Source organism: Emys orbicularis, chromosome 6 (assembly GCF_028017835.1).
Source record: "Emys orbicularis isolate rEmyOrb1 chromosome 6, rEmyOrb1.hap1, whole genome shotgun sequence".
Taxonomy (NCBI): domain Eukaryota; kingdom Metazoa; phylum Chordata; order Testudines; family Emydidae; genus Emys; species Emys orbicularis.
Window position 1 is genome coordinate 67,512,921 of NC_088688.1, and position 27,025 is coordinate 67,539,945.

A 27,025-nucleotide genomic window follows, 5' to 3' on the forward strand; every position below is an offset into this window, starting at 1 on the left:
GGTACACATACCCCTGGGGGTACTCAGAGGTCTTCCAGGGGGTACATCAACTCATCTAGATATTTGCCTAGTTTTATAACAGGCTACATAAAAAGCACTAACCAAGTCAGTACAAACTAAAATTTCATACAGACAATGATTTGTTTATACTGGTCTATATACACTGTACACTGAAATGTAGGCATAATATTTACATTCCAATTGATTTATTTTATATTATATGGTAAAAATGAGAAAGTAAGAGCCTAACTTTACTTAACCATTTTTGAATTCTTGAGCTTAGTCAGTCAGTAAAGCATAGTCTACATTTTGGTGCTATGCAAGGAATAGTAATAATAAAAAAGTGGCATGATCTGCTGTCTCTCTCTTTGACTTTACTTACTGCTTGAAATGTTGATAAAATTTGAATTCTATCCTCATTTGTGTTTATATCCTTATATTTGAAAATAGACTTTTATATTAAACAGAATTGGGCAAATGTTTGACAAAACCAGTGTTAGACATCCCAAAGCCCTACAGCCTGTCAATTTCATTGCAGATAGCTAAAATCTTTCGCTTTTTACCAAAAGATTCCTGGGTTTTACAAAACTATTGTTTGGGGTTTTACCGATTTTCAACCAAATTTTGGACCATTCAAGTATATGAAAAAACAGATTATGTGAAGAAAATCCAATACATTACATTTATAGTATGTATTTAGGTTAATAAACAGTCAGTGTAAACGTGACGTTATCTGTTAAAGCAAGGCAATGCGTGTGCATGTGTGTACATACTGTTAATGAACAGTTCATTAAATAAACCACAGCACTAAACTGCTTTTACGTTCAACACTCTTACTATTCTCTATTTGTTGCTTTTTTCTGTACTTCCATTCCTCCAAAAATAACCCTGACATTTACCCAGAAAACTGTGACGTTAATTTTTTGCCCTAATTTTTACCTATTATTTTAGCATTGTAATAACCACCAATAAAATTCCTGGAAATGTTTAAAACAAAATAAAAACAGAAAACAAAGGGCCCTGCACATAGCCCATATCCCCATATTGTAAGCAGAAAAAAAAAACTGACTATACAGAGTAATTTGAAAATAACTGGCTGCATTCATTCAAACTCTTGATCAAGTTTACTATCCAGCCTGAAATCTAAAATTTACAACAGGACAGATGACTTGCACCCTTTCAATAAATGCAAATAGAGCACTGATCCCTGCAATTTTATTGGAAAGCTCAGTTCACAGAAAGCATGTGCAATAGAAAGAAAGGGAAAAGTGGGTGAACTGCAAGAGGAATCTCTCTCTCTATATATATATATATATCTATATATACACCCCCCGATATAACACGACCCGATATAACACGAATTCGGCTATAACGCAGTAAAGCAGCGCTCCAGGGGGGCGGGGCTGCGCGCTCCGGTGGATCAAAGCAAATTCGATATAACGCGGTTTCACCTATAACGCGGTAAGATTTTTTGGCTCCTGAGGACAGCGTTATATCTGGGTAGAGGTGTATATAAAAAAAAAAAAAATGAATGACTTGGCCACAAATTGGATGGGGAAAAATACTCCAAGAATTCAAGTCTTTTGAAGGCAGAAATTATGAACATACATGTAAATGGCACTTCAATATAACTGAGTTTCCAACAGTGTAAATATGTGGGCACTAAATATATAACGCATGTGTTTATATATGTAAATATAGACACATACACTCACAATAGAACTGAGTTTCCCCAACAGTGTCAATATGTGTTATACACACACAGACTTACGCTATTGTGGAAACTCAGGTATATTGATAAATATAATTGTGTATATCTGTACACACAATTATTTATATATAAATACACTGTAACTCTTGGGTAAACTCAGTTATATTGACAAGTGTGTATATCTATACACACACACACACACGTACATACATGCACATGCATTATATATTATTAGACACACACTTTCCATGTTCTTTCCCCCTAAAAGCAGCGCTGACAATGATGACAGTAGAGTATGTAATTAGTTTTTATTGTTCCCCTGACAGTCATAGCTCTGCAAGGACCCCTTGCCTTTTCCATTGTAAATGTTATGGAAAAAATACTCTAATGGCAGGCGTTTAATTATAGGCACAGCAACTATGATGGGAGCTGTGCCAGAAGTGATTGGCAGCTTTGGATAGCAGATATTCACAAAAATAGGTCTTTCTTCCCTATTCTATTGCCCAAATTACTGAAAATGTGGGCTTTTAAAATATATTTTCCCTGTGACTGTTTACTGACAATTTAAACTAATATTATACTGTATTACCACATACTCTAGTGCTACACAGCTTCAAATGACCCCCACCTTAAAATTACTGGGGAATGCTCAATAGGGAAAACAGTATGTGTTCATTCAAAAAAGTGATGTGCTATTTAAAAAGCTCAAGCTATTGACAACATCAGGAACAACAACAACAAAATTTCCCACCAACTCAAATTTGTAGTTCACATTTTAAAAATTGTTTTTCAGAAAATAATATATATATTGTGATAGCCATTAAAGGGGCAACACATCCCCTTACTTTTTTTTAAAAATAGCTTTATTCAATATTTACAGGACATTGTCCCAATGCCAACTATGACAGCTTCTCTAGTTCTGTCACTGAGAGGTGTGTTTTTTATTTTTTTTTGGCCTGATTAATTAGCAATTGGGAGACACTTTTTGGCAGCTTTCGTATCCCTAGTATTTCCTCTGATTTGGCAGAAAAACTCTGATGGGAGCACCGCTATTTGTACTGTACTCCTCTTAGTGATGGATCACTAATTTTTAATAAACTAAGCCCTAAGAGAACTATAAAAAGATGTTAAGTGTTTTGAGGCAATAACAGTAAACAAATACAAAAGGGAAAAAGGGCAGCATGTAAAATATTAGGTCTTTTCTAGACTATGTATCCAGGAGATCACATGTAATCTGAAGAGGGGGGCCTGAATTGGTTCTTAGCTACCTGTTCCAAATCTCTGCCTCCATCTTTAAAAAAGGCTCTAGTGACTAAATAACGTGGATGAGGATTTTCCTTGCAGAAGAATGTTGATATGAACCTCCCTTCATGGTTTTTCATCCCTCCCCACCACCAGATGAACGAAATTACTTTTTGAAGCGGATCTCTATGAAGAATGACCACAGAATTCTGGACCAAATTGTAGTAAGTTTATGTAACAGTCACAAATCCCTGGCTAAACTGAACAAAGCAACATTATTCCTAAATGGTAAGTTTTGGAATTTAAAAGTGAAAGTATCTTGCAATAAAATGGGAATTTGCAAATAGCTGTGGAGTCAATTGCGGAGTCGCCATCCCCCATTCAGCTGGCTCTCATATCAGTGACTTCAAAAAACAGTTTGCCATTCTGGTAGCTTAAGGCACTTTCTGTGCCAGTGCAATGACCATGCTGTGTGAGAGTGTCAGAAGGTCACTACTTTGAAATTCCAGCATCTCTCTTTATTCCCTTCTTTCCTGAAACACTAGGAGGGAAAGTAGAATTGAAAGATCCTACTTTGTCCACACCTACTTGCTAAACATAGGAGAATACATTTCCTCTTTCTATGAACATATTTACTGTTCTTTTAAGTTGAATTATTGTTGTTTGTTTTTGTTCAACAGCAACTTTACAGTACAACTCAAAGAAAACCTCACTGATACCAATAAAACTGCAGGGAAAGACAAACTTCTAATGCTATCAAGGGCAAGCAAAAAATAAATGTCCAAATTACCCAACCCACTAACTCACCAACTGAGCTAACTAAAGCACTACAAGGAAAAAATGCTTTTTATTTACTTTCTCTTCCTGTTGTATTTTTGTACAAGAGGCAGAACAGTAGCTGCAATTACAGGTTTAACAAACACTAATAACTTGGAGGAAAGTTAAAAATTGAAACCTCAAAAGCTTGGAACAGCAAATAAACTACATAAAGATTTTTTATGTGTTTACCACATAACTAATCAGAGGAAAAATATTTCGGCAACACTGCTGTTTCGAGGCCTTTGTTGGGGTCAGTTAAGGAACAAGTTATCTGTTCGTTGTTAAAGCATGTCATTTCTCCATTCCTTCTCCCTCCCCCACTATTATAGGGCATATTTACTATTATAAAACATCTGTCACAAACCTGTAGAGTGAATCAAAATATGTTTATTTAATTAATTAAAATGTCTATTTAATTTTAAAGTTCTTTGGAGCCATTTTATTAATTCAAAGAAAAACAATGGCAGAGCTGGTAAAGCTGTTGGCAGCCCGTATCCAATTGCTAACCAATATTCCCAGTCCAATACAGTGGATTGACACAGTAAAGATTATACCATATCAACAGATAGCTAAGATGATGCCAATTTTAAAATTTATTCTAACAAAAATCTACATGTTTGGTTACACAGCACCACAAATATTTCATCAGAAATAGAACAGTTTTGTTTTTATTAAGTGGTTTAGAATTTACTGAACCCCAATGCCACGGTAAAGATAAGAACTTGATATCTGGAGAAACATACTCAGCAGGGAAATTACACTTTAAGCAAACCAAATACAAACCAAAACCACGCAGTATAATAAATGTGCATTATCAAAAAAGCATTATATCCCTTAATAGTTCCCTATGAGATTATATAATGGGACTGTGGGGGCTGAGGAGTATGTATGTATGGTTCTTCATAACAAAGAATCTGAATATGTGGATTACTACTTTAAAATGCACAAAAAGCAAAAATGCAATGTTTCCTTACTAGCCACTAGGGAAGTGCTAAGGTACACAGCACAGTTTGTGTTGGTGGACCACTCGAGTGCAATGTGGATTTGCCAGTGGCTGGCAAGCATTCACCCAACAGCAAAGAAATGGAAAAAAAACTTTGAGGAGAAAAGAGAATATTTTCTTCTAATGAACAATGAATGTCTGTGCTACAAAGTAAAGATTAATTCTGGCACAGTGAGTGAGTTTTATACAAAAGCACGTGACGCAGAAATTTTAATGTTGAAAAGAAAAAAGGCCAGATATTTGCTATAAAAGAGAATACAGCATTTAGCAACATTTTAGCAAATTGAAGGGAGACAAAAGTAGAAACCTCACGCTTCTCCCAGTCCAGCTTTTATCTCACCAAATGACTCTCAAATGGTTTAGTCCTTCTCTACTCTCCATTTCCATTTCACTGCCCTCCTCAAGAGCTGAATAGGCTCAACTCAACCAAAAATGGCTCTTTGGAAAGTACTTGATGTAACTGAAATGAAAGTAAAAAGTTAGCCAAGCAACCTACCAATAATAATGTAGCAAAGTGTTTTTTGTTGCACAATTGTCTCCCAGACAAATATATTCACTTAATGATCGAAAAGGAAATTTTTAAAAGTAAAAAAAAAAAAAAAAAAAAACGCACTTCTACTGTAAATACTGTTTTTATAGATTTCACCTTATTGAAAGTTTTTGACATTCCAGAATCATTGCCCATTCATACTAACAGATTACAAAGGAGTTGCAATAGAAACTAAAAAAAACAAACAGGCTTGAAGATTATAAATGAAAACGGACGACCATGAAGAACTTGCTATCAAACATTGGTATTGGCAACTCAAGTATATACCTTGTCAGTTAGTAGAACGTTCACACATTTAGCTACTAGATGATCTCTCACTGGAATGCATTTTATTGCTCCTTCATTTAACTAGAACAAATCATGGAAAAGCTCTAGAATACCAGATAGCCGAACATGGGTATCAATTACAAATATTTCCTCTACATTTTGCAGCAAGTATTGAAGAAAAATAAATTAGTCAAACCCATTTTTATTCTCAACTTAAATGAAAAATAAGGATTGACAGTTCATTTTCATCTACCTATCAAATGTCAAATATATAAGGGACATTCCTTAAGACAAAGGTTTGTTTTATTTTATTGGAAACTATAGAACTCTACCTGAGTGAAATCCAATCTCACGATCACTGTAAAATAGTGTATACTCTCTTTTCTTTTCAAATGGTTGATTTTAATATAGATTCTTAATTTTTTTAAATTGTGCCAATACCGGAATATATGGTTTCACTATTTTGCAATAGATCTTAGGATCCTTAAAAACCTGGGTTTCAACTATATAGAGGCCTGCACACTAAAGAATACTATTCCATTTTAAATGGCCTCAACTATTGTAATCTATCCTGTAGAGAGTACAATTAACAGAAATAATGCAAAAGTATCAGGAAGAATTCTGAGACATGAAGATTTTTATTTTTATATTCAACTATGCTGAAGTACGTTACATTAGGGTTTACTCACAATAGCTGTAATAATCACCAGAAAGCAGTTTCAATAATATGTCTGTTTTAAACTAAACATGTCCATTTAATTATATTAGGATGCTGCTGACTAACTACATCTTTAAGCAGAAGTGTTAAGAAAAAACTTAAACAAAACAGAATTCTCTCTTCTCAATAATGAATAAATCATTCAGAAACAGTAGAAGATTAGATTAATCATGAGACCAAAGACATTTTTTCAAAGCAGTGCTCAGAACTGGAGAGAGAGACATGGAGTGATTAGAAAAAGAAAAAAAATTCTTGAGCTTCTCTGCATTTCAATTTTAAGACATTTCTTCTTACATAAAATCCTAACCTGTTCTTACATAAAATCCTAACCTGTCAACCAAAACAGAAGGACACATATTGCTAACCAAGGAGGAATTACACTCAACTCATAGTTTCTCAAACGGCAAGAGTGGTTTCTTCTCAGTATTGTTTTCTCCAACGTGAACTATTGCTTCATAGCAACATGAACTCCCCACAACCCTCCCATTTATGTGCTCTTTTAATTAAAGCCTAATATTTAAGCAGTACAGCATACTTCCTAATGTGGGATTATTTCAGGAAAAAAGCAGTAGCACTGTATTTTAATAAATGCGGAGAATTCTGAGTGGTTTGTTTTCTGAAGCAGAGGCCTGTAATTTCATGTGTTTCATATTACATTTGTTTATATACATTGCTACTAAGGGAATACCAATGTGTGAAAGAAGTAGGGTAGTGGGGGAGGTCAAGAACTAAAAAAAACACACCTTACAAATATTTTTTTATTTTTAATCAAATAAGAAATTGTAATTTTTTTTATTGGAAGAGGATGGCTGGGAAACCATTTGTACAACAAACTGTTCATCCTGTGAGTTTAGCCATCTTTATTAATTAAAAAAAACTTTCATATTTCCTTTCTTTTCTTGGTTGGTGTTACATTTATGCTATTCTCCCCGGCACCACCCCCTTTTAAAGACACTTCTGTGTGTTTATGTTCATGTATGTGTATATATGTATGCCCCTCCCTAAGACTGTAAAGGCCAGGACTCCTGAAGGACTAATTGTATCCATTCATTTTCCCAGCCCAGCATGGCACTGGTAGATTGCTGGGTTCATAGCAACACGGGAGAAAAAGAAAGGCTCATCTTTATCTATCCTTCTCCAACAGGAAATAGGGCCATGGGCAGAATGCAATGAAATGCCTTCACTATAGGCATTTGCAAAAGATTAAATGGGAAGAATTTCAAGAGAGTAATTTACCCCTTAACTAAATTTCCTTCCTGCAAAGGTGAAGGCCTGTAAAACTATTGTCCATTGTGCAGGTTTTACAGAGGGACACCATGACTGATTCAACCAAAAGGTATTTTTTCCAGAGTCACAAGGGGTACAGTAACATTATTAAAATCTGCTAAACTAGGTGAAATGAACTACTGAAGTCTCTACTGGTGCATGTTTAATCATAAGAAATGTATTGGGCCAGAGATCTTTTTGTCTTTCGGATTTGAGCTGCCAGATAAAACTATTCCTCCAAATACAAGACATATCATACCCAAAGAAGGAAAGACTGAATACTTCTGGAACTTAAAGCATTAAGCCCTTTTTGAAGTTTAACAAATTATCAATATCAAACGCCTTGGTTCTCCCCACTTTGCTCCCAACACGGATTCAAACTGATCAGTTGAACACTATACACTCTCTGAGCTCCAACCCTTTCCATATAATTTCCCTCATTTCTGCAGGAATATTTCATGATTTTAAAAAATAAACCCATCCATACGACTTGTGCATTTGTAATCAACATATTATGACCAAATTTTCAAACGCAGGTGCATAAAGACATGCTGAGGTATGACACATTTTTGAGAAGTCAACAGAAGCTGTGGGTGCTCATAAGCTCTGAAAACGAATCTGAAAAAATCAGTCCACTTTTTTCAGGCTCTGATACAGGAAAACACTTAAGTGCACATTTATCTGTTAGCATATACTTAAGTCCTGTGTATTACAATGGGATTTAAACAGGTACGTAAGTGCTTTTGTGAACACAGATACTTCCTGAATCAAGGACTAAGTGCCTAACTATGGATTCAGCTTCCTAACTTTATACACCTGCGTTTGGAAATTTTGATCTAGTCATGGAATTTACAGGAACACACTTATTTTCTATTCTGTACTTGAGACCTCAAGCAACTATCCTAATGAGAACTCTAATATTGATGAGTCCAATTATGGCATCACTTATGATTATTAAAACCATACAGTTAGAGATTAAAATTATTTTGACTATATAATTTCCAGTAGACCCACATATGTATACATACATACATACACACACACACACAATACATACATATCTATATCTAGAGCGATCAGTCCATGAATACAAATAATTATATTGAATTTTTAATTACATATATTTTTATTTATTACGGCCAACGGTATACACCCTTCTCATGCAAACACCACTAATTTCAACAGAATTAGTTTCCTGAGTGAGACAAGCAAGATTTGGCCCTTTGTATTAGTGATAAGAGATTTGACCTGACTAGAAACACAAACTATTTAAAATTCTTTGAAACCACCATCAATTTATAAATTCTATACAACACAACTCTTGAAATAACTTATATAGTTAGACAGAAATTGCAGTCTTGAAATGCAATCCTGTAAAAAGTACAGCACGTAGCACTTACTACGGCAAGTAGTCCAATTTGACTTCAGTAATACTACTCACAATGGCAAGCGCTCAGCAACTGAAGGATCAGGCCCTAAAAGGGAGAAATGTCGGTGACTGAATCATCATCATCATCATCATGGTACTGATGAGTTAGATGAAATAAATATGTTGCATTCTGAATGAACTCTCAAAATTATGTTAAACATTGCACACAGGAACGTGGCTGTGACAAGATTCTTACTATTTCTCTACGGTGAAGTGGTACTTCTGCAGTCATAGATGTAAGACTAACGTGTTTTAAGAGTAGATCAGAATTCACAAGCACTTTAACATCTACAGAATCACATATAAAGAGCACTTGCATAAATTTTCAAGAATACATATTGTAAAATATTCTATCCACAAGTTTTTACACACAGTTTCACATGTAATAAAGCAACCTTATTTTAATCACATTTTAGAAAGCCTCGTGTTTAACAGAAGAGGAACACATGTTTTTATTTGGAATCAGCGTATGGTATTTATGAGGAGACATATATTTTGTTAATTAAAGTGACATAGTAGGAAGCAAGCAAAATGATACTTCTAAGTGATTTTTCTGAAAATATATTTGGGTGATTTAAAAATAAATTACTATGTTATATTACTCTTTCATATACTAACAGTATAACAGAAGACATTTTTAACTATTCTACCAGGATTTTGGCATCTATTCAAAAAATATCCAATACAAATCTTTATAATATACTCATGGTGTTTTATTTAAAGGAAGTGTGTTTCATACTGGAGGCACTAATCTATTTGCACCACTCATCAGATTGTTAATATGACTTTTTAATAATAATAATAATAGAAATTATTTCTGTTTTCATAAGTTGTTTAGTTAGGTTAGCAACTATAAAACCAAGATATAGCTGTCAGAAGTACATGAAAAATCTCTTCACTCAAAAGGTTTGAAGAAACTGTATTGTAGAGCATATTTCTATTTTCTTGCGCTTGAACTTAAATCTGAATTTTTAACTGACTATTAGTTCACAGTGGATTGGTAACTTTGGATAAACATTATAAAAAAGTAAGCTAAACTACTATGGCTATATTAGAGGTCAAAGAAATAAAACATTATTTCACCTGCCAATTCAGATCGTTATTATCCAATTAGGTATTGTTTTTGATTGCCACATGTTAGTAAAAACAAAATGCAGTCAATCCTCTGACATAGAAAGAAAAATTACTGACAAGTTATTACTATTGAACAACTGACTAATTTTAAAATTTTGATAACCAGACTGAATTTTACCTTCTGAACTTAGATCCTGACAGAGGCAATACAAAATACAAAGCAATTTTTCCTCCCATCCTCTTATGTTTATCCAAACAGATGTTTGCCTGTTTTTATAGCACAAGATCGAGGAACTTGATAGGCATGGACAAAATACAGATTTTTACTGCCACTACTCTGTAAAACAGAAGAGTAGCATATTTGAGCTCGTTATAACTTTACCACATTTTTAACTCTTGAACAAACATGTCATATAGAAACAGATACTTAAAAAAAACCTGCTTCCTATTTTAAGATATCAAGAAAGAGTTTTTGGTTTAGTTTTGCTTTGTTTTTTAAGAAGAGATGGCTTAAAATAATTTGTAATGAACTCATGCTCCTCCTGTGTTTTGAAGCTTAGCAAAACAAAACAAAGTTTTCTTTGCAGATGTTGAAAGTTTAAGTTAGAAAAGGTTTTCATTTTACAGTGATGTAATATTACAAAGTTTAATAAAAGCATTACAAAGAGACCCATTAAATACATACTACTTATTGTCACATTAAATATTATTTCTACTTTCAAGTATCTTCACCTATTTACAAACCATGCATAATAACCACACAGAGAGAAGCAGAAAAGTTAAAATTGTAGACTTTGTTTTAAAAAAAAAAAAATCTCCATACTAGCAACACGTGCCTTTCATTTGGTCAAATTTACTCCCTCAAATATTTATCTCTCTTTACAGCGGAGTAGGTGAAGATTGTTTGTTTGAGGGTTGTTTTTTTAAAATGATTTTACTGTGTTTCATTTCAACTTTATTTTAAGAAAACTTTGTTAGATGAGACATATATTTTAAAGCATATGCCTCTTTAAAAAATTGTATCTAAGTGTGATGGGAGGTAGGACCTTCCTTAATTCCACTCTAATAGTACTTTAATGTTATGCCTATGGCGACAGCTTAAAGAGAAAAAAAAGGATAGTTACGCATCACAACTAAAAAGTTATCCAGATAAATCATTATTTTCTGTCACCCTTCTTTTACATAAGTTTAACTTAACTGAAAAGCTGCCACCACAAGCATAACATTAAAGAACTAAGCTAACTAGCAAACTCCGGGCACTTGAAAATTCTGCTGGTTAACTTTGGTATCACCTATTTTGAAGCCAATGATATACAGAATACAAGAGTATTCTGCAAGCAATGCAGATGTATTAAAAAACATGACATGTAACAAAAAAATCAATGTGCTAATCTCAAACCAAACAGCAGTATCAGAAACATAAAACAGAGATAACCTAAAGTAAAATGTCCTCAAATTTACTTTGACTAGCTTGACAGGTTAAAATGCTCACATTTATTTTAACAAAGACAAAAATACAACAGGTGACTTTTTACCGAAACATATGGATACCATTTGGAACAGGACTGAAATATTATTATACTGAAGTAAAGGGGAAATAACAGGAACACTGCTAGATCCTAAATAAAACCTCTTATTTCAAAGAAGGTTCATTTACCATTATGAATAGAAAGTTTTTAAATAAAAAATTATCTTTCATTTATAGCGACACTATTGAAAAACATGCAGGGGTACAAAAAAAATCTTTTAGCACAATCCCAACTGGAAAGCTTGGGCTCTATTTGTCTTGTCAACTATAATTCAAGAACAGTTTGATTCTCACTAAGTGGCTCAGTGAACAACTGGTCCCCCATCCCCCCCACCACCAGCCAACATTTATAAATGTAGTTCTAAACCATCAGATGCCCCTTTTATTGTGAGTCCATCACTAACTATTGCACTTGAATTTGATATGACAACTTGAGCAAGAGAAGCTGCCCTTTTCCATGGGAAACGTTCAATCCTGGACTCATCTACAAGTGCTGAAGTTTTAGAAGTTGGAGGCTTCTTTGCTCCGTTAATGTGACTTAACCAGCTTACATAAATTCACTGAGAGGAAAGCTGCTCCTTTACTCCATCTCTGAAGCCCTGACATGGAACAGCTGCCACATGTGGCTGCCAGGAAGCCAGCTCCAGGCTCCTCTACAATCTCAATCCAGGCAAAACATTTCCCTCTTACAGAAAAGTCATTCCCCCACCCCCAACATCAACACACACACACACACACTGAAAGAGAGAGAACAAATCCACTAGAAACAGGTTCAGTGCACTGCCGTCTAGGTTATAGTGAAACAGTGCAGGACTTTCATTTCACATAATTATAAAGAGTTTCCCTGCAGCAGAGGTCAGTATAAATGGGTTCCATGACCTAGCTATAATAGGGAATTAGATTTAAAAGTGTTTATAAACGGATATGCTTACACGTATGCCTATATATGTACAGACACTTATTCCCAGAGTTTATTAACTGTAGATGCTGCACCTACACTTTGATACAAAAGTATCACTATTTGACACTCTAAGGAAACCAGAGTGCCAAGCACTTGGGGGCAGTTAGCCTGATGCAATATTGTTTGCTATGGCTAACCGGGAAGATCCAAACTAAGAGTTCTCCCTCCTGCTGCACTTAAGGCAGCCGGAAGAAGAAAGTTTTCGCCCCTCTTGCAAACAAGTAGGTTTCCAGGCAGTGGTCGAGAGCCTCATACTCCAGCCCCGGAGCGCGCTGCCGAGAAGCCCCTCTCTGTCAGCTACATGAAGTGGGGGGCCAGCCCCTTCCTCTCCTTCGCAGTCCTTGCCCCCTCTGCTCTGAGCACGTGTACAGCCTGACGAGCGCTCCGATCTCCCCCTGCCTGTAGTGCTGCTCACTCCGATGCCTGCTGGGCAGCAGCCGCGCGTCTCACTCCCTCCGTGGGAGAAGAACCCAGCACAGTGGGTGCTAGGGGGTCGGCTCCCACGCCCGCCCCTCGCCCAGCCCCGCTCCCTTCTTACCTGGGGTTGGTGCTGTTCCAGTAGACGGCACAGCGATCCTGCTTGGAGCCGGGATCCTGGCTGAACACACACATCCAGAGCACCAGAAACACCAGCATCAACATCTCCACGTGCAACATCACTGAGTCCCGGCCCACACCGCCGCCGGGGGATCAGTCAGTCAATCGAGTCGCAGACAGACACACAGAGAGGGCAGGGAGGGGACCACAAGGAGGCTGCACTGACGAGCCGCAGCGAGACGCCCCCCCAATAGGGTGTGCGGGGGGGGGGTGTCCTTGGGTCCCTTCAGGAGCCGCTGGAGCTTAGTCACCCCGGCAGGGGGAGGTAGGATCCGAGCCAGGCGGCGGCAGCAGCGGGCGGCGGGCGGGGAACATTCACCGGGAGTCCAGTGCGGAGCCCACGGGGAGACATACACTGGCGCCGGGAGGCTGCTAGCGCTAGGCTGGGGGTGGGGGGGCTCCTCTCAAGGCACCGCTCTCCGGCCTTTTGCAAAGTTACTTGGTGGCTGGTGGCACATGCGGGGAGGGGGTTCAATGTCCGTCCTTCCTTCGCAGCCCTCCGGCTCTGGAGGCAGCTGCAACCGGTTCAGGTAAGCGCGCGAGGATGGAGGGGAAGCAGCAGCTACAAATCTTCTCCCTGGCGCCCTCCCCCCCGGGGTCCTGGGAATGTGTCCAGGCAGCTGGGCCGGGCGGGAGGCGAATTCGTGCAGCAAGAACAAAGTTTGCCGCTCTGCCCTCCCGCTGCAGAAGGGCAGCAAGCGAGCCCCGAAGAGTCCGGCTGCTGCGCGGATGGAGTTGGGGAGCCTGCTCTGCAGCAGAGTGTGTATCTTGGTTGGAGGAGACTTCGTGGGGTGGGTTTTTGTCCTTCCTGTTCCTGGGCGCTGGATGCACTACGGACCGAGCCACAGCAAAGGCACAAAAAGCGGCCAATCCAAGCAGTACTGCGGCGCGGGACCCGAGCAGATGGAAATCAGGGTGTTTTAAGAGAGGCTGTAAAACCAGCCGAACCTCGCAGAAGGGGAAACTGAAAGCCCACAAACTCCTCTGGTGATGCTGGTGTCAAGCCGCCTCCTCTGCACAGGGAACGAGCTGGAGCCGCAGGACAAACAGCAGAAATCTCCTCCTTCGGCTTCCCCAAGCGTCTGTGTTAGAATAAAGCAGGGTCCATCCCTGAACCATCGACTTGGGAAGAAGGACGAAACAGTTTGAAAGAGCGAGGGAAGGGGGAGGAAAGCAAGCACCCCTCAGAGGACTACATCAGAAAACAAATCAAACCTGTCTTGGTCTTGCCCGGCAGCTTTTCCCTCTGAAGAAAAAATATTCCGCCCTAGCAAGCAAATAAACTTGAATGCAGCGGCGGGGGGTGGGGGCAAAAGTCAGTTTCGCAAAAAAAAAAAAATGTTTTATGGGGGGGATATTTAAACTGTCACGCCCCCTTTTGCAATGCTGGTCCCTTCACTGCCTGTAAATCCGACATCAGCAGCCTAGGAAAATCTGGGAGCCTAGCGCGCTGGGTGTCTGTGTGCATGTGCGTGTGCAACAGACAGCTACATAGATATATACACGGTATATAGAGACACGCACATACATACACATGCGTGTGCGTCAGAAGAGAGATCTAGAAGCTGGTGTGTGCGAGGAGTAGATGCACGGAGGAGGCGCAGACAGCTAGCTCGGAGCACAGGCGCTGCTGGTTGATCATGTGGGATTTTTGCATGCAGTTTACTTGGGCAAGGGAGGGGGGATGTGGCGCCGCAGCCAGTCAGAGCACAGCCTGCTGTTTGCTTACGGACTGCTTTTTCCCTTTTTTTACTCCACCCGGATTGGTTTACAACGCGAGAAAGGGGGCGTTTCCTTATTCTCCCCTACTCCATGCCAAAATATTATCCAGCCCCACCTTCCTGAAACCTGACTAATTGAATTACAAGGAGATCCCAGTGGTCCCTGTATGGTCTTGCTGCTAAATGTAACCATTTCAACACAGGCTCTGTCTAGGGGTCCTCTCACTCACATACACGCCCATAAACTCATCCTTAAGAGTGGACAGCTGTCACTGAAAGGAGTGTAGAAAATAATTCAATCGTGCAATAAAGCGCCTTCATCACTTAGTTTAGATTTAAATATATGATTTATACGCCACCGGGGATCTGACATCAGCTGTTACTGGATGAGATGTGACAGGACCAATTGAATTGGTTTGCAAATTGCAACTCTAATCTTAAATATTACATAATCAAATTAAAATCGTGCGGTTGTTTAGCAGTCTGGAAAACAGATTCTCCTCTGCTTTGTTTTGCCTTTAATCTTCTTCCAACAATTGTATTTTGGCTTGCTAAACGGCTGTGTGTGTCTTTAAAGTAGTTTATTCAACTGAGAGTTTATAATAGGGCGTGTCCTTTAAATATCTCATGGGACAATGATCAGACACAAATGTAACCCCGCGTCGGTGGAGCTGGTGTTAATGCGGCAAAATGAACCGCCAAAAAACACTGCAAGTTCTACGTGTAAACTATGAGGATGAGCTAATAATAATGGAACTACTCAGCTCTATTTCATTAACATCTCTCAAAGGGCAGAAATGCCATCACTATGCACCAGCTGTATGTGCTATGCTGCACCGGCAGGGAGATAGATCAGGTGAGCTTTTCCATCCCTAATTTAAAGGGGTGTGTTGTGTCTATACAGACACACATCCTCTTACCTTCCACTAACCCCCCCCCCCCCCCAAGCTACAAACACGTTTAGCTCCGAAGTTTGCAAAAGCCTCTAGAAGATGTTGGCTGAATGGGACAACAGTTGTGGACGAGGGCTTTGCCCTCTTTCTATAGACAGAGGTGGCATCTACTGCGAAGGGTCACAGTACTACAGTTACCAAAGAGAATCCCCTTGCCAGGTCCCTCTCACGTATTCCTGTCTCTTCTGAACCAAGCACCTTTAGCTCTGGACTGAAATCGTGCCTGCCCCTGTGTATTTTCTGTTGCTTCAATAAAAACCTCTCTCACCATGTCCTTCTCTCCCGTGCCCATTCAGTCTCCCCGTGTGGCTCGCCGTTTTCCCGATGCTTTTGAGCTGTTTGAAAGCACCCAGACTCCCTCCAGTGGTAGATTACAATGCCGCACTTCATGTTGGTATTTCTTAAACAGACTAGAAAACTGAGCCCCATAAAAGTCCACACACTGGATTAGTCTATGGGTCTAAACTAGTCTGAAATATCAAATAAAAAGAATAGGTCAAACGCCACTTAAATTTCTCTGTTTTGTTGTGTGTTTCCCTTTAAACGAGTAAAAATCCCTCATTTAAATAGTATTCACAGCTGCTCTAGATTTAGGCTTTGATCTTATGCATTTTTCTCTACATCTAAAGTATATTTAGATTAATATTTTCTATTTGTATACACTCTATTACATAAAAATATTTTGAAGCTGTGAATGGATATTAAATGCCACATTTAAAAAAGTATGTATTTCAATTACAAGACAAGGACTAATAGCACTTGAACTATTTAAAAAAATCTATCTAAACAAAAGTTACAGCTTTAGTGGTTGTTTGTTTGTTTTTACTTCATTATCATGTATTTAAAAAGATTTACCTAACTGTCACTTACCAGGGTTACCTTCAGCCTTCTACTCTAACATGTTGCAGCCCATGAAATATTCCTGGGGGGCGGAAACTGTCAAAGACTCTAGAAGTAACAAATACCCCCAAAAAGCTAAGTACTTCTTATTTTATAAAAAAAAATAGCATTTCTAATTTTCTGACCTTTATTATTTTTGTCACTCTTGTAGGCTTCCCAAATTTTGATAGCTTGGGCTGAGTTCTTTGTGCGTGAATGGATACATCTTATGTTAAATTTCCTTTAACTATTTTGATAATAGTAATATTATACACAGAAATCATTGCATTGTCTGGGCAAGAAATCTTATTATAGACCCTTTCAAGGGATCTCCTTAACTACAGCTAAAAAGAAAAGTGGTTGGCTTTTGCTCCTTTAATTTATTTTTCCCTTGCTGTCTTGTAAGAAATATTGTAGGAAAAAGCTGACTTTTTAGTTAAGCCATTTTTGATAGATAGTCTGTTATATTTCCACTGAGGTTCAATCCTGCACACCCAATACTCTGCAAGGTATACAGGACCAGACCCTTTGTATACTAACAGCAATAGAGAGGTGCAGAACACAAGTAAAGTGAGTAAAATTAATACTGTCTGTAACTGTAAAAAAGTGAGAATATCTGGCTGTAGCAGAAAGACATAGCTGTCATGGTACTGTCTCCCTCTCCCCACCTGCTTTTGTTTAATAAACTGTAGATGGCTATATTTTATTAGTTTATAGACAATGCAGAAAATTAGAGAAACAAGCACTTTGAACCAAAACAAAACAAAAACAGTCTCTTAAAAATAATTCTTTAGTGACTGAAAGGTCTACTTCTCTTTGCAAATAATCTCTGAACAGTCTGATGATGAAGAGGCTGAAGATGTACCACCTATATTTACATATACAAATGATGCAGACCAGTTGCCAGACATGGATGAGGAGGAAGACATCAGAGATGCTAAACTCCAAACACTGAAGGAACTCTTTCCACAAAGAAGTGACCAAGAATTATTACAAGTAATACTGTTTGGTTTTGCAGCCTATTTCCTAGGCAATATGTGTTTTTTAGTGCCTTCCATGTGAATGGAAGAAGAACTTCTTAATTCTTTTATTAGCAAAAGCTTATTTCCATTTGATAAGATTTTAAAGTTTAATTACCACAGTCCTAAAAAGTCCCCCTTTAAAGCTTTTACATTCTTATTTAAATATATTTAAAACATGTTAGTGAAAATGAGGCTAAACTGTTTGCTAAATAACTTACAGAAAGAAACACCTGCTTAATAGAGATTAGCCCTTTCCTCTCTATCAGTAAAAATGATCATCAGCCCCATTTAGACAGGCAGAGTAAGGCAACTGATGTTTGGTGATCATCAGCCACTATATAATTTTTTTTCTAGTATAGTCAAAGGCATGGACTTCAGTTCCACAGGTTATCCTAGAATTTTTTTTTCATAGTCCTAGTCCTTAGTTCTCTGCAATGAAAATGAAACCTAGACTACTGCTTTGGGACTTCATGAAGGAGATTTTCCATATAGCTTCAATTCATTTTGAATTAGACCTACATCGCTGATATTTCTCATTAGTCTCAGGTGGGCTGCCTAATGCCTATTGTCTGCTGTTATCACAGTATGGATGCTTGCTTTTAAGCCCATCTATACTACATAATGATTGACAGCTCTACCCTCCTTTAGCTGAAATGTATTCTGTGCCACTTTCCTCAGATTAAGACCTCACTCACACCTGTGCAACTTGAATGGAGCTACACACATGTATCTATCTATGGCACTTGTATATGGCCCCCATTGCCATAGTATGTGAGCACTTCTCAATCTTTACTGTATTCGTCCTCATTGCACCCGTGTGAGACAGGAAAATATTCTCCCCACTTGACGAGTGAACTGAATTGGTTTGAGCATTGGCCTGCTAAACCCAGGGTTGTGAGTTCAATCCTTGAGGGGGCCATTTAGGGATATGGGGCAAAAAAAAAATAGTTGGGGATTGATCCTGCTTTGAGCAGGGGGGTGGACTAGATGACCTCCTGAGGTCCCTTCCAACCCTGATATTCTATGATTCTATGAGCAATTTATGTGCGCATACTGAATATCTAACATCCAACAAGATGTCATCCACTGTCTAATGCCCCCTTTTGTAGTTGCATGATTAAGCAATTATTGACGTCAAAGATGTAAACTACTACTGCATTCCAATAAGCACCTCGGCCTTGTATGCATTTAGTGGAATCATAAGGATTGTTAACAGGGAACTGTTCAGTATTAAGTTCAGTTAAACTATTTTGAATAAAGTATTTCCAAGTTTACAAGCAATAGATCTGAATTGGCTGATGAATGGCTTCCATAGCCGCCACCTTATCCCCGGCTTGACAATCTTAACAAATGTTTAAATATGAATTTTGTAATATGTGTTTTCTGGCAGTTACATAGCATTTTAACTGCCTTGGTTATACTGTGCTGCTGTTAAGCATTAGGCTAACTGATTAGGTATCTTGAAATAATGTAAAGTACATAACTAAGACTAGCTTTAGACTTACACTTACAATGGGTTTTCCTTTAATATACCTGAGAAAGCTGCAGAGAAATACTTGGCTTTTCATGGACTTTTAAGTAACTACACAGTATTTTAATTGTTTTGAACCATTAATCAAGAGCAATAGTTGGACATTTAAACAGGTATGAATTACATACTGAGCCAAATCCTTCCTGTCTGATTTATGCAAGCAGTTCTGTTAAAATAATTTGTATATTTCATAAGTGCCAGATGTTAGGTGTTACTAAATGCACAAATATAAACAATAAGACAGAGCACCTTAAAACTTTTCCTGTAGCATATGTATAGCATTTTTGGTTTGCAGTGTTGATTTTTGAGGTATAAATTTTGTGTCCTATTTTAAGAGTAAACAACTGGGGCCCAATCCTGCTCCTACTGAAGCTGATGACTTCACTGGGGAAAGGACTGACCACTAGAATTTTATCTATAATTAAAAATGGACGAGAGTGCAGAGAAATGCTTTAAGAAATACTGACCCCCTGCAGAATCAGTTTAAAACTGCAAACAGTGTAACTTTCAAGAATTTTCTGTGTATGTTCTGTAGAAAGGGAGGGGGATTTTTTCATTACATTTTTGTTTAAGTGGAATTTTATTGGGTTTAACCTAAAACAAGATCCTATTTATATAGCTGACTCTCTTAGTGGACTCTCTGTAACTTATCTTATGTTCTTTATGAAGAACAATATATATTAAAAGCCCAGCTTTTGTTTTTCTATTGCAAACATTGAAATGTCTGTTTCAGAACTTCCAAACATCACATTTTCTTACATTTTTAAAATCCCTTCCTGATCCCATAAAACTACTACTGAAGTATTACTTTCAAAACTTGTAGTTGAGACTGTTTTTAAAATTAATAAGTGAACAAAATGATTAATAATTATAAATCCTCCCCTATTTTACTGCAACTCCTGACGCTGTAGGCTGTCAAAGAGTAATACAGAACAAAATCTTGAACATACTTTTCATACAACGTGAGTAGTATCAAAGGCATACATAATAATGTTAGAGAGAATAATTCAGGTCTTTACAGGGAAGTGTATTCATTATTTGATTCCAGCATAGGCAAATATTCATGAGCCAGATAAAAGCCTTCCTTGCTGGGTGATTTTCTGACTTAAGGATTTGTTTTCTTTTTTTCTTTCCCCTCTTAGAGATGCATTTACCTAAGTGAGAAAGCATGTGTGTAATGTATACATGGATTTTTTATTTCATTTTTTTTTTTAGTGTGTATAATTTTGTGGAAAAGTAGAGAATCCAATGATCATAGATAAACCTGCCTCAAATATTTAATTACATTTTCTACTAGTTAGAACAGAGGATGAATTGAAGACTCTATTTGCAATTCTTTCAATGACACTGTGTGGCCTTGGCCATGTACTTAACCCCTCAGCCTCTGTATCCCCATGTATTAAAAAATGCTAGTATAGATACACCTATTTCACTAGAATGTGCTGATATTCAATTAATTAATGGTTGTAGATTTTCAGATGAATTACTTTGAGATCCTCAATTGAAAAGAGCTGCATAAATGAAAATTATCATAATAATATTTTTGCAAATTTTCATTTGTGTTTTCACCAGGTGCTGTTCTCAACAGCTGTCTGACACCCCCAGAAACCCTGCCTATTCTTTTGCCAAATTATTCTTGGAATTTATTTATACCTTTAATGAAAGTTATCAATAACCATCCACACTGTTTCTATTTCAACTTGTCAGTACAAAATCTGTGTATCTGTCTGAGCACCCGGAAGCACTTGAACTCACCAATTAGAAAAAGAGAACAGAGTGGTTGATAGACATCTTCTGCACATGTCTATTTGCCTGCTAGACTGGAAACGTTATAGTTTAAATATATCACGAAAGACCTTTGAGAAGAAAGCAGAGCATTTCCCTGAACTTTAAACTGGCATCTTAAACATTTTTTTCAACGAAACTTGATATACAAAGCATTACGGGGGAGATTTTCAGAGCCATTAATGGGAGTTAAGCACCTGATTACTCTTTGGAAAATCTTTCCATATGAAATTATATCATCACAGAATATATGTAAAATTGGAAATAGCTGTCAAATGAAAAGTGTAATTGCTTTCAATATCATGTGGGTTTTACTGATAAATTACAATATTCTGTATCCTACCATGCTGAAAATATTAAACTAACAGTTTGCTTCTCTATCCAGTCTAAATCTTCAGTTTAGTCTCTCTGGCCACCCAAGGAAGTCATGTTCAGCTGTCTTGATTTGTCATTAATGATGAATCAATGAGAATAAATGTATGGTAAAACAAACCAGCTGATGCAGTTCAGGCTGTTGTGGCTAAGCAACAGAAGCCATAGTTTTTAGACAGTCCTCTAACTTCCTTTTGCCCATACATTCTACTTCTCCCCATATGCACTCTTTTTAAATAAAAAAGATTAAGAAATTAAAGAGTACCTTCTTTGTAGGATTAATTGATTATGACTCACTACATGTAAGACTACATTTAATGAACAGTTCTTACATTAAAGACCTCTTAGTCTTAAGAAAGACTATGTTAAACTGAATTGTCTGGGTGGTAAAATAGATATGTGAAAATAAATGAAAGTTAGACATTGGGAAAACTTTTAGACAGCTTGTTGTATATAGCCCTGATCCAGCAGGCAGGCCAAGGAATGAAGCACCATTGAAGGTCTGAGATTATGGGTCTGTAAAGGCAGCCCCATGGTGAAAACTCCGTTGAAGTTATGAAGCTGTGTGCAGGTGTGGAGTCATTTCAGGATCAAGGCTCACCAACCAGATAAACAAGCAGGTAAATAGTCAGAGATGCTGTTTGACCAAGTGATGTTTTTAAGGGATATGTGTTACATATCTTCTGAGGGCCCACACAGGGAATCTGTTCCTTCAGAATTTACAAAGTAAGGAGAATTAGCTTTTCAGGGTACATTTTAAGCATTCAGTGGCTGGAGATGGTCCAGGCCACTTTCAGAGGTATGTACAAAACCCACCCAGTGAGACAAAATGTAAAGCAATGGAAGAAAAGCAGGAGAGAGGCTTAACGCAGACTAAGCATTAATATTGTGCCCCGTTCATCCATGCAGCTTCAGAGGTCACCAGCTGCTGCTGGGAACATTCAGTTAAAGGAAACAACATGCAAAGAATTCATTTTTTTCAGGTGTTTTCACCAAACTCAGGGAGAAATGCTTAGGTACACTGATCAGTGACTTGTTCACGAACAGTATGGTCATGTTTCTTTCCATTTTTGTTCTTATTTTCACAGTCTGAATATGTAATAGTCCTTTTCCCTCTTTGTTCTAACAAATTACTTTTGTAACAAGGGAGAAAATAGCTAGCGATAAAAGCTCATGAAGCCTAAACATTATTAGGAAATTAAAAATATTATCAAGATACCCTTTAATTCTTCATACATTTTAATAGTTAGAGATGAAGAAACCCTACCAATTCAGTTTGCAAAACTTCCTCAAGTTTTCCTGTTGACCTTGTTCACCTATGAATTACAATCCAACAACACATAAATAGTTTGTATTTACTGCAAAATCCTGTGCTTGCTCATGCCTAACTTGAGTGCATAGCTAAATAATAGGCTTTGGCACCATTCTCTCCTCATGCTGCACCACCAGCATTACTCACATTAGTGATGATGAGACAACGGGGGGGGGGGGGGAGGGGAAGAACAGCAGGTGAAACAATGCAGGTTACTATGGATCATGCAGCTGCTTCTGCAGCTCTGCTTTCTTGTCAGTGGAGGCGCTTGCCCTGATATAGAACATTGGGAACAAGTGGATTCTCTTCCCACGGGTAGGTTTTACAGACTACTGGCACATAGTTAGGCAGCTCCACCTTCCGAGTTGTTGCCTATCTGAGAGGTAGCTAATGCTAAGAAAGTTACATGATCCCTTTGGATATGGTCTCTTTTGTACATTGGCACCAAGACATTTGTTCAATCTGATTCTAGGTCTAAGCATGTTCATGTTACGGAGAAGGTCTGTCTGATTATGAACATGATATGAAATAAATATAAAATCAGTGACAAGGCAAATTCTAAAAATACTATGTGGTGTTGTACTTCAGAAAAAAAATCGGAATGTGATGCTCTAGGGCAAAAACACATTAAAAATAAGAACATTTTTCAATGCAGTTAAGTTACTTAAGGTTTGACCAGTTCAATATTTCTCTAACGTATTAGAATATAGTGTCCAAACCAGTCTTTGGATAGGCTGTAATCTTGATGAGACTGAAATGTTTTCATTCATTCATTTTCCAGGATATCTCCATGGTATGCATGCCATGGTCTGCTTGCACCAATTCCAAATTAATATTGCTCCCCTGACCATCTATAGTGGCATAAGCTACAAAGTGCTATAATTTAAGAGATCCAAATGCGTTAAATGTTAGAATTTTATCTTATATTTTACTAATCCCACAACTACAAGGTGGATAGGGTCACTAAATTGTGTATGTCCTTGGGGTAATACAGGAGGTACTTCCTTTTGAAAAGTTAGCTCACAATTTCTCTTTCAAATGTTTCATCGTGAATTATTCTATACATGTTAGACCCTAATTTAGCTTCTACACACACAAATCTAGTATAATTTCATTGTTTACTGTAAATTGACATAAGAAAATGCTGGTTCTTGAAAACAAAGTTATAGAAATCTTCATACATATTTAATAAATTAATCCCACACCTTTTCAAGGTTTATTTTGATGTTTGTTTTGCAGTCCTTCATTTTGGATCTTTGTCACAAATATTTGAAAGGCACATGTCATCTATTTGAATTTTGAAAGGTGTTCTTGGAATCAAAATATATCAGACTTCAATTTCAAAGTGACGAAGTCACCAAAGATTATAGAATTTAGCTATAGATGAATAAAGGATAGATGTGAAATATATTAATATTTTACAATTGAAGGGAGGAGCACAGAAGTCAAGAATTGAGTAATTAATGATAAGTCATAAAAGAGAAGAATAGTGATCGTGAAGAGAATTCCAAAATAAGATCTCTTAATGAAAGGCGATTATTAATATCTAACAAAATCTACTGTGCATTCTATTTGTATAACAGCATTTAGCATTTTTGCATAAACAAAAGAAAAGAAACTAATTATTTTACACTTCTAAAATCCTATGTCAACCGGGATACGGAGGAGGCACTTAGAGTAGAAAATCATGTCACTGTAGAGGTTGCTGATGAAATCAGCTATCTTTTATGACAGTATAAAGGTTTTCATTTTGAGTGACAACCGATGTTATCTATTGTGCAAACATTGCCACTTTTTCCCTGAGCAATGAAACAGGATTATAACAATTCATTTTCCCCTATTACTAGACCCTACTTCAGAAAAAAATCAGAATGTGATGCTCTAGGGCAAAAACACATTAAAAATAAGAACATTTTTCAATGCAGTTAAGGTTTGACCAGTTCAATATTTCTCTAACATATTAGAATATGATTTGTAGTTGAGTTTCATCAGAAGAGATTTACATGGTATATTATCATCATCATCATCATCTCTTCACACATGGCATATTCACATACTTGTTATATGTGGGATAGCTCAGTGGTTTGAGCATTGGCCTGCTAAACCCAGGGTTGTGAGTTCAATCCTTGAGGGGGCCACTTAGGGATCTGGGGCAAAATCAGTACTTGGTCCTGCTAGTGAAGGCAGGGGGCTGGACTCGATGACCTTTCAAGGTCCCTTCCAGTTCTAGGAGATAGGATATCTCCATTAAAAAAAAATAATAATAAAGTAAAGGAATGGCACTGGAGGGAAAGGAAAGGAAGAGCAGTCAGGAGAGGGTAAAGGAGATCGAAAGCTCAGTTTCCATCTGCTAGGAATTAATCAAAAGTTTCTAAAATGTTAGACCAGATCTTTCCAATTTGTCTGAGGTCCCTCTTCTCTAACAATGTTACCTGCTCTTTAGTGGCCAGGTCAGCGAAGCTGCTGTGCCAAGCTCCTATCGCTGGAGGCAGTCAGCTCTTCCATCTAAGCAATATAAGTCATTTGGCTACAAGCACTGGTCTAAAGAACCAAGCTTTCTGCGAGCTGGAGAGTTCCCAAGATGATGGGAAATATCCTTAAACACAGTTCTGGGAAGTAATTTTTAAGGAAATATCCATTATCATATTAATTCTCCTTCCTAAATTAGTGTACTTTATCCAAATATAGTGCACAAGCAGCATTTCACATAGTGTTGAGGTAAATATGATATTCTACCACAACATACAACAGTGTGTGGTTAAACACAAATTGCTTGATTCTGTAAGATGCTGAATGTGTCCAGTAAGGTGGACACTAAGATGGAAAACTAGAAAAGTGTATGTGCAACCATGATATAACTATGCAAGATGCCAACAAAGCAGCATGCAAGTCATTCATGACAGAGGCCATGGCAACAGCAACAAGGTAGCAAATAGAGCCAGACCAGCAAGTGTCATGATAGCCTGCCACAGCAGGATTTCTCTTGCTATGCACGTACCTCACAATATATGGTCATTTGCTGCTGCACAGGCTATAGGGTTTACTGCTAAAGATGGTGTTACTGTATATGTGTTGTAAATTTACACATGTTATCGAGAAATAATTATTGATTAAAAGCACAATAAATGGCCATTAACAATGTAAAGGGCTATGTGAAAAATCAAATGTTGCCTGTAAAATTATACTTGCCAACAGACATTTTATATGTTATAAATCAAGAGAATATAGTTCATAATAGTTTAATGTAACTGGGCAGAAGAGCAAAGGATACTATCATAACACAATAGATAGCCTTACAATACAAAGCCTGATAGGAATGTTTACTGGTAGGATAAATATGGAACTCTGAAACCTTTTCACAGTAAAGCCTCTTTTTTATATATGGAAGAAAACATATTTTTCCTGAAAAACTTAAAAGGTTATAATAGTGGTTTAAAATAAGTAACTCTCAATTTTTCCTTTGTGGTCATCAATTCCACTTCTCCAAAGAACCTCAAACACAATAGGCACAATGCCAGAACAAAAATTAAATGCTTGTGTGATCCCCAAGGGAAGACATACCTTAACTATGAAGTATTCTCACTAGAAACCTTGCAAACCTTACATGAAAGTGAATGATCTAGAGTTTGTGGCATTCACGTTTGCTGTTTTGACAGCACTGTTTATCAAAATAACTACAATTTTCAAAAAAAGACTACTTAATTTTGACTATATTGCTTTTTTGTCTGGTAGCAACTGTAAATAATAAGTCCAGTAGGTTCTTGGTTTAGTTGCAGTTGATTTAGTTTGTTCCGCAGCAATCAGTTAATCCCTTCAAAGTATCATCACTATTCAGTTCATTATTTTCTCTAAGCATAGTTGGTTGGATGGAATATATTAAAGCTACTTGTAAGTATTTTTTTTTAAAAAAGTTAGAACATAATAGGACCCCTGCAGACAAGTCTTTTAGAGAATCTAAAGACAGATGCCTTATATTGTTTTCCCAAGAACCTTCCACTACCCTTTCTCGCTTTCCTCATCTCCTGTATTTATCCTTGTTACTTATACTCATTTAAGTAACTGCACTAATAGCAAGTCAGGTTACACATGAGAGATATTGTGATCCTTCTTAGCTTCTTTTTGATATTGTCACTAATTTATAATAAAGGCTGCCTGGCTGTAATTTGGTAGCATGTGTTCAAAAAGAGCAGCAGCTTAACCAGGGCCGGTGCTACCATTAAGGCAAACTAGGCGGTTGCCTAGGGCGCCAAGATTTGGGGGCGCCAAAAAGCGGTGCCCCCAATTT

At 37.4% G+C, this 27,025-nt stretch overlaps 1 protein-coding gene across 2 annotated transcripts in view; it reads right to left on the bottom strand.

Annotated features, from left to right (window-relative positions):
• Positions 1 to 13,225, bottom strand: part of EFNA5 (ephrin A5) — a 276,966-nt gene extending 263,741 nt beyond the window's left edge. For both annotated transcript variants that reach the window (XM_065406825.1, XM_065406824.1), the window contains exon 1: positions 13,107 to 13,225. In XM_065406825.1, coding sequence (XP_065262897.1) covers positions 13,107 to 13,225 — 119 coding nt within the window. The remainder of the gene's footprint in view (positions 1 to 13,106) is intronic.
• Between the last annotated feature and the right edge of the window lie 13,800 nt (positions 13,226 to 27,025).